Source organism: Sorex araneus, chromosome 7, assembly GCF_027595985.1.
Source record: "Sorex araneus isolate mSorAra2 chromosome 7, mSorAra2.pri, whole genome shotgun sequence".
Taxonomy (NCBI): domain Eukaryota; kingdom Metazoa; phylum Chordata; class Mammalia; order Eulipotyphla; family Soricidae; genus Sorex; species Sorex araneus.
In genome coordinates, this window is record NC_073308.1 from 57,815,672 (window position 1) to 57,824,563 (window position 8,892).

Sequence of the window (8,892 nt, forward strand, 5' to 3'; positions counted from 1 at the left end):
CCCAATGGAGGGAAAGCAAGCTCTCTGGTGATGAGTTTGGTGTTGGCAGGAAGTATGCATGAAAGTGTGGTTTACAGTGTTGTGAATCCCAGTCCCTCAATAAAAATGGTTCTAAAACATTAAAAAAATAAAATTCAGGTCATCCTATCCTAATTCTTCTACAAAGGGGATCGTTGGCCAAGTCTCTGTTTCCCAATGGTGCACATGCAGCCTGACTCACCGCGCTTTCTGTCTTCCAACGTTCTAGCACAGGCAGATCCTACTCTATCCCCTTCAGCATTTCCAAGCCATCCTGCTTATCGGAAGCAAACAAGGTTGAAGGAAAATTGAGCAAGAATTTCTCAGCACAAGAAAAAAAAAAGCAAGAGAAGCGGAGTGCACGTTGGCCTCCAAACAGGACAAAGATAATGATTAATCAAGTGCCCTGCAGATTTAAATGGGATGGGACCGAAGTGAAGGAAACCGTTCTCTCTGCTGGAGCGCTCCTTGGGAGCCATCTCTGCAAAGATGGTATCTCTGAGGATCTTCTGTCTGGTCCTCAGTGTGGTTGGCACAGTTTGGGTATGGTCCTTGTTCTTTCTGCTTTCTGTCTTTTCTTGCTTTCTGTCTGAAGTTTATGCCACAAGAGATTACGGTTCTGAGTCAGTTTTATGCGCATCCTGAGACAAGTTCCTAAGATGGGCTTGACATCTCAAAGGATAGTTAAGTGAATCTTGAGAGATTTAGCAAACCAAACAACAGAAATGCACCAGGAGAGTTTGGCCTGCTGAATTCAGTCAGGCAACACTGTTTCTGATTTTAAGGGGAAGAATTCTTTGTCATAGTTAATGCTGGCTAATTGAGCAAATCATTCTTGTGATTAAAAAAAACGTAAAGACATTGTTAATTTCTTGTTATTTGTCCTTAGGAAGCAAAGGAGTGGTTTGGTGTCATTTTATTCTGAAAGATTTATTTTGTCTTTATGATTAAAAAAAACAACATAGCTAATTCAGAAAGATTTGTTGATAAATCAATGTACTTTGGGTGAGTAATTATAATCTCTTGAGAGAATTACTAGATACTGCAATCAATTCTGATTTGACCTCCAAGAACTACAGAAGAGAAACTTTATTTAACATGGCTTCTGAAACAATCCAAGCTTCTATATTGATTAATATGTTTGAAAAACTCAAGCTACTTGTTAGCTTTCTAAAATTAGAATAAATTCTAATTTATGTTTTGTCTTCCTTCACCATTTAAACTCCAATACTAGGGAACAAACAGAAAAAGCTAAAGATCAGGTCAAATTTAAATTTCTCCTTAAGATTAAATAATACAATTTTTTAAACATCGGATATAAAACTGGTTATTTATAATGGTATTTTGGATAATGCTTAAGTTTTTAGTGTATCTTCTCTTATTGGCATAAATAATTACTCTGTCACTATTTATTGTGCTACTTTATTCTGAAGTATGTTTTCAATTTTATAAATTTATGAATGTATAATGTAAAATTTATAATTATATTTCTTATAAAAACTATATTTGTTCCTTTAACAAATTCCATTTGATTGCTTGAATAATGATTGTCATCATTTAGACTTTTTAGATTATATTTTAATCTGATATTGAATTATCAATAAATTGCCTTATGTTACTGCCCTTTACTTAATCAGAATGCTTTAAACCATGCACTGAAAAAAATTTCTTCTAATATATAAAATATAAGAAAGCTGCCCTAGCAAAATTTAACATGCACATTTCCTATCCTTGAAAAATAATATTACAGTAAATGTTAGCTAGTTATAAGAATAAACTATCTAGATTAAGATAATCATAGCAAAATATTTGTAAATTCATACTATAAATAAAACTAGTCAAAACGTATAACCTACATTAATTTATCGGAACATAAAATCTTGTTGAAAGAATTTTTTATATTCCAGTAAATCACCACAGAAGTTTTTAAAATTTGTATTTCTAATTATAAATTTGTAGTTTTAATTAAAAAGTGGTCATGATGAGTCAACACTTTGGCTTTCTGGGTTTTTTTTTCCATTTCAAGCAAAAACAAAGCCATTATGTGATTGAGTAATCTTTAAAAAAAAAAAACAATTCTCGGTCTGAATTAGCCATATTTGTGTTTTGTTGCACATTTGCTCCAGTGATACCTGCATCACAGTATAAAATCAAAAGAGAGAGAATCTGGGCTGAAGTAGTGGGCCAGGGTGAGGGAGGGGTGTTTCCTATGAAGGAAATGAGAACTGTAAGAGAAAGAACTCTGAATTTCCAATAGTCTTTCTGTTTTTAGATATAAGTGAAAATGAAAGGGCTCAATAAATCTGTAGTTGTAAATAGTTTTATCTACTGAATCCTTTCAAATTCATGCCACTTATTTTATACTAGGTCAATTCAAATGTTTACACTTAAATAACCTCCTTTACTTCTCTGAAAGATTAATTGAAACCCTTGCAGATCCCAGGATGTGTTGCTCTGAATTCCTGAGTTCTCCTGTTCCCTGTGATTTATAGCTCAACATCAAATTCTTAACTGCCGACCTCACTCTCTTTTGTGCATAAATCCTTACAGGCAGTCGAAAAGGATAAAGGTGAATTTTTAGGCGAAGGAGGAGCAGGCCGTGGTCCAAGACTGGTGGAGAAATCGCAGTCTACCTGTAAAGAGTCTGACTGGCCCTTCTGCTCAGATGATGACTGGGTGAGCCAAGAGCCAGGGTCCTGGGGGCATCTTTTCCTGGCACCCCCTTCTCTCTTGTGCTAGAAGTGCACAGAGTGGGGATACAAAAATCGTTTTCTATGGGAAATAATCAAATAGCTCCATATAAGGCAAAATAGAGCAAGAAAGAAATGCAGCCTAGTTCGGGATGGGAGATGTGTGCTGAAAGATAAAGGACCAAACATGATAACCTCTCAGTATCTGTTCTGCAAACCACAATGCCCCAAAGTAGAGAGAGAGTGTGGGGGAAATTGTCTGCCATGGAGGCAGGGGGAGGGTTGGAAAGGTGGGGTGGGTATACTGGGGACATGGGTGTGGAGAATGTACACAGGTAGAGGAATGGGTGTTTGATCATTGTATGATTGAAACTCAAACATGAAATCTTTGTAACTGTATCTCACAGTGATTCAATTAAAATAAAGAAAATGAATTTAAAAATTTTTTTAAAAAAAGAATGCAAGGCAAAAAAAAAAGAAAAGGAACGCAGCCTAAAGAATGTTATTTAAATCACCTCCCCAAAGCCAGCTCTTTAAGAGCAATGAACAGAGAACAAACTGACTTTTAGTTGTTTGATCAGGCAAATATGAAGAACCGGAGCATTACAACTTGAAAGATTTTGTAATTTCTAATGGCTAAGTGCATTCATCTTCATTCCAGAATTCCTCCATGGCTTCCCATTAGCCCCCTGATTTAGAATCAGGAGAGAATGGAAGCAATGTGGGAATGGGGCAGTGAAACTCAGTAGAAACCTTCAACATTTTGATGAATCCAAAGGAAAGGCCCCTAACACATATTTTCCGTCTTTGCTTTCAGAACAGCAAATGTCCTTCTGGCTGCAGGATGAAAGGGCTGATTGATGAAGTCAACCAAGATTTCACTAACAGGATAGCTAAACTCAGAAATTCACTATTTGATCATCAGAAGCACAATAAGGACTCTAATTCGGTGACCAGGAATATAATAGAACTTTTGCAAGGGGATTTTAACAGAGGAAATAGTAAGTATCAAGCATTTAATGCATGACATAATAGCACACAATGAAAACACGAGTGAATATCATTATATCTTCTTGTACAACAAGAATTTTATTCCAATGCACTGAATAAAGAAATAGACCTTTATTTTCCCCCTGACTATTAAGGAGGGCCTTGTTTTTGCTATTTTATAATATAAAATGTTTAGCTTGGTATTCTGTAAGATAACAAAGTATGTCAGAACTTTGGATATGAAAAGCTGAGTGTTTTTTAAAGATAATATGCCACAATCAGATGGGCACAAACACTTAAATTTTTTGTTTGGTTTTGGGCCATACTCAGCAGTCCTCAGGGCCTACTCTGAGTTCAGTGCTCAGGGTCAGTCCTGGCTGTACTGGGGGATTCCATGCTGAGGATTGAACCGGGTCAGGTGTGTGCAAAGCAAGCACCTTACCTGATGTTTTATCTCTCTGGCCCTGAACAAACCTTAGAATAGGTATTCTTTGTCTCCTTCATATAGAGGAAGAAACTGAGGTCAAGAAACTTGCCCAAAGACACAGATTCTTCCTCTTCTGAAGAAGCCAAGGGTTCAAATTGCATAATTGACTAACCTGATTATGTGGCTGTTCTTAAAGTTAAAGTATAGCACCAGGCTATAGCTTTCTCAGAGGGCTAGGAGAAGACCTCATGAGGACAGGAAACTGGGTCCCCTGAGTATGGGCTACAAACTTAGTGAGGTCTTAGTTCTTAAGCCTAGCTTGGAGACACTTAACTAATTTAAAGTTAAATATCCCAGAATTAATGGTGAGTTGGTGATCCTATTGACCCATAACAAGTATACTAATACATACTAAAAGCTTATAAATAATTTTGAATCTATAAGTAGGAAGTAAACCTGCACATCAAGAAAATCCAATGATCAAATTGATTTTATTATGGGGATCCCAAGCAGTTCTCAGAGGTCTTGGGGACCACTCCCATCTATATTCAGCCAGACAGACTAGCAAGTCAGTGCTGACACCCAAGGACGTTCTGTTACTTGGGTTGTGTGGTGGTGGGGACCACCAGCGCCACTCTGGTAATCAGGGACCTCCAGGGCACATCCAGCTATGCTTGGAAGGTCACATGTTTCAGGGGCTCGAACCCCTGGATTATCTCCTCAGAGTCTCAAATGGATACTTTTCCCCTTTTAATTATGCCTTCAAGATTCCAAAGAAATTTCCTTTTCTGCATTTACTACAATTACTAAGAGCTGCTAGCTATCTTAACTGATCTCTTTGGATGGCTACAGAATATAATATCGTCTAAAGATCAAGTGCCTTCTAGAGATTTGGAACATCCAAATTAAACGTTCAGAGAACACACTATGCTCAAAATAAAATAAGGAATAGTTATAAGCAAATTTCTTTTACTGGCTATTATAAGCAGATAAGCCAATAGTTATTTTAATATCCCAATTTCTATTTTAGACTATGATACAACATATAGCCAAGTATCAGAAGATCTGAGAAGCAGAATCGAGATCTTAAAGCGCAAAGTCACTGAACAAGTACAACAAATCCACCTTCTGCAAAAAAATGTGAGAGATCAGCTGGTGGATATGAAACGCCTAGAGGTAAGTAGTATGGTTCTAACCACAGACTCCCTTTTTTGGGTACATTTATTATCTACCAAGTAAGTACATGAAATATCTATTTACCTACTTATCCACTTATCCTACAGTTGAAGAAAAAAACCCTCAGTGACATTAAGTTAATTTTAAGGGCATCTGGATGCTAAATTTCAGAAACAATGCTCTGTTCTTCTTAGTTTTATTCCAAAGCTTGGGTACCACCAAGTTTCTGAATCTCTATTGTCAGGCTCAAAACCTCACCTTACTTTTGGTCTGTTTTAAGGTGAATTCAAGTACTTCCTATTGCTTCCCCAAGCTAGCCCAACATGTTTCTCACTGAGGATGATACAAATAGTATTGGTTGGTAGACCTCCAAGTCCTGCCAACTAAGGAAGCCCATTTGTAAAAATAAATTAATTAATTAATTAACTGCTGAAAACTCAATGGACATTGCTTATTGCTTTATATTTACCTTCCTCCCACATCTTTTCCTCCCTCTCTATAGGTGGACATTGATATTAAGATTCGATCTTGCAAAGGGTCCTGCAGTAGGACTTTAAATCGTGAGACAAATCTAAAGGATTATGAAGATCAGCAGAAACAACTTGAGCAGGTTATTGCCATAAATCTGAATCCCTCTAGAGATAGGCAAAACTTACCACTGATAAAAATGAGTCACGTTCCGGAGCCGATTCCTCCAGAATTCAAGAGCAAGCTTCAGAAAGCCCCTGAAGATTTGAAGGCGCTCATGGGAATGAAGCAGATAAGGATGACATTAGAGGGCAAAGAGGGCACCTCCCGAGGAGACTCTCCCCATGGAGCAGGATCAGGGTCAGAAAACCCCGGGAGCCCTGGGCATGGACACTGGAACCCTGATAGCTCTCGACCTGGTGGTGCTGGCTCATGGACCCCAGAAAGCCCTAGACCTGGTGGTTCTGGCTCTTGGAACCCTGACAGTTCTCGACCTGGTGGTGCCAGCTCTTGGAACCCAGACAGTCCTAGACCTGGTGGTGCTGGCTCTTGGGGCCCTGACAGTTCTCATCCTGGTGGTGCTGGCTCTTGGAACCCTGACAGTTCTCATCCTGGTGGTGCTGGATCTTGGGGCCCTGACAGTTCTCATCCTGGTGGTGCTGGCTCTTGGAACCCAGGTAGCTCTCAACCTGGAAGCTATAGGCCAGAGAGCTCAGGACATGGGAACACTAGGCCAAGTCAACCAGATTGGGGCGAATATGACGAGGTACCAGGAAGTGAAAATCCAGGGACAAAGAAAGAATACCACACAGATAAATTGGTCACTTCTAAAGGAGAGAGGGAGCTTCTGATTGGTGATGAGAAGAGACCTGGCAGCACGACCACCACCACTCGTCGTTCATGCTCCAAAGTCATTACTAAGGAAGTGACTGGTCCAGATGGTAGCAAAAAAATTAACAAAGAGGTGATCACCTCAGAAGATGGCGCTGACTGTGGTGACATGGACCATATGTTCCCTGGCATGGGTAGCCTAGGTGATCTTCATCGGAGGTACCCTGATTTACGTGAGTTCTTTGACACGGACTCGACTGGAAAGACATTCGCAGAGATGACCAAACATACTGAGAGTAGGAGGCAGTCGATGGACGCAGATTCTGACATCTTTAGAGACTTAGAAAGCGAATCGCACCATTTTGGGGTCCCTGAGTTACCTTCCAGTAGTAAGACTTCAAGTTACAGCAAGAAAACAGTAACCACTAGCAGAGGAAGCTCCACAGTTGAATCCAAGAGCTTGAAATTGGGAGATGAGGCTGAAAGTGTAAAGGATCGTGAAGAGAGCCGAAGAGGCACAAGAAGAGGCCAGACTAAAGGTCGCGCTACCAGAGGTATCCACACTTCTCCTTTGGGGAAGCCTTCCCTGAATCCCTAAACTAAGTTTACTCCCACACTGTGTCCCCCTAGCACATTGCACTTCTTTCCTAACCATCTATTATTGAAATTGCCCTTTTTGGTTTGTTTTTTCATGCTAGCCTGTAAGTTCCACGGGGGCAGGACTTTGTCTATTGTGTTTATCTCTGTATTCTCAAATGCCTAACAATGCAGAGAGTGGTCATTCAATAAATACATGTTCAATGAATGAACGGGTCTTTATGAAACTCGATTTTGAGTTGTTTAACCAAATTTTTTTCACATTCAAAATGTGCGCTCTTGGAATTGTCACCCAGTAGTAATACTTTTTAGGGGGTGTCTCAGTGGGATGAGTACTAAAAGATGCCTAGATATCTTAGTTGGTTACCTGCTATCAATTGGCATATGCAAATAAATTTCAAATCCATGGCGGGAATTCTTTGCAATTTGTGAGCATACATCCCACTCACAGAAAGCTTCACTGTAGGGTGAGTGCATTTCTTTCCCCATGGACGGAAGGAAAGAAGGGCAAAAAGCCAGTGTCTGTCGTCTTTAACCTGGGCCATGCCTATCTTGGTAAAATGAAATGAGAATAACTTCTTCCAACCAGCTTAATTTTTTTTTTAGACTGTCATGATGTCCTCCAAACACATCCTTCAGGTGCCCAAAGTGGCATTTTCCATATCAGCCTCCCGGGATCCAGTAAGATTTTTTCTGTTTATTGCGATCAAGAGACCGGTTTGGGAGGATGGCTTTTGATCCAGCAGAGAATGGATGGCTCCCTGAATTTTAACCGGACCTGGCAAGACTACAAGAGAGGCTTCGGCAGCCTGAATGACCAGGGGGAAGGCAACTTCTGGCTAGGCAATGACTACCTCCACTTGCTGACCCGGAAGGGCTCCACCCTGCGGGTGGAACTGGAGGACTGGGCGGGGCGCGGGGCGTACGCCGAGTATCGCTTCCGGGTCGGGTCGGAGGCGGAGGGCTACGCCCTGCACGTGTCGGGCTACCGGGGCACGGCGGGCGACGCGCTGCAGGAGGGCTGGGCCGAGGAGGGCCCCGAGTTCACGGCGCACGCGGGCATGCGCTTCAGCACCTTCGACAGCGACGCCGACCGGTGGGACGAGAACTGCGCCGAGGTCTACGGCGGCGGCTGGTGGTACAACAGCTGCCAGGCGGCCAACCTCAACGGCGTCTACTACCCGGGGGGCGCCTACGACCCGCGCGACAACAGCCCGTACGAGGTCGAGAACGGGGTGGTCTGGGCCCCCTTCCGCGGAGCCGATTATTCTCTCAGGGCCGTTCGCATGAAAATCAGGCCCCTGGTGCCCCAGTAGCCGCGGGAGTGCGCGTCCCCGCGCCTCTCGGTGCTCCGGGGGCTTCACATCCTCCCCCTACCCCCTCCCCACCCACACACACACAACGTCTTCAGGTGCTATTTTACTCTTCTCTGTACTGTAGCTGAATGTCACCCAGACACATTAGTGCCGGGAAAACAATAAGGTGATAAATGGGGCTTAAAAAAGATCTCTATATGTATACATGTCTATATATGTATATATATAGATTTTATATATATATGTATATATATACATATATATATACATATATATATATATATATATATATATATATATATATATATATGTAGCTTGTGGGTTTTTCGTGGCAAAGGATAAACACACACACCACCAGACGTTCATTTCCCTCTGGGAA

General features: G+C 41.2%; 1 protein-coding gene across 1 annotated transcript; it reads left to right on the forward strand.

Annotated features, from left to right (window-relative positions):
- The first annotated feature begins 464 nt into the window (after positions 1 to 464).
- Positions 465 to 8,578, forward strand: FGA (fibrinogen alpha chain). The gene is made up of 6 exons (XM_004606246.2): positions 465 to 561; positions 2,569 to 2,694; positions 3,526 to 3,709; positions 5,156 to 5,301; positions 5,804 to 7,154; positions 7,804 to 8,578. The coding sequence occupies exons 1-6, from the start codon at positions 508 to 510 to the stop codon at positions 8,511 to 8,513; spliced, it is 2,571 nt and encodes an 856-aa protein (XP_004606303.2). The 5' UTR covers positions 465 to 507; the 3' UTR covers positions 8,514 to 8,578.
- The last annotated feature ends 314 nt before the right edge of the window (positions 8,579 to 8,892 follow it).

Excerpts from the sequence above, each read along its gene's own strand:
- FGA (XM_004606246.2), top strand. The coding sequence starts at position 508 with ATGGTATCTCTGAGGATCTTCTGTCTGGTCCTCAGTGTGGTTGGCACA. Across the intron at positions 562-2,568 it reads GTGTGGTTGGCACAGTTTGG|GCAGTCGAAAAGGATAAAGG; the intron begins GTATGGTCCTTG and ends AAATCCTTACAG. Across the intron at positions 5,302-5,803 it reads TGGATATGAAACGCCTAGAG|GTGGACATTGATATTAAGAT; the intron begins GTAAGTAGTATG and ends CCCTCTCTATAG.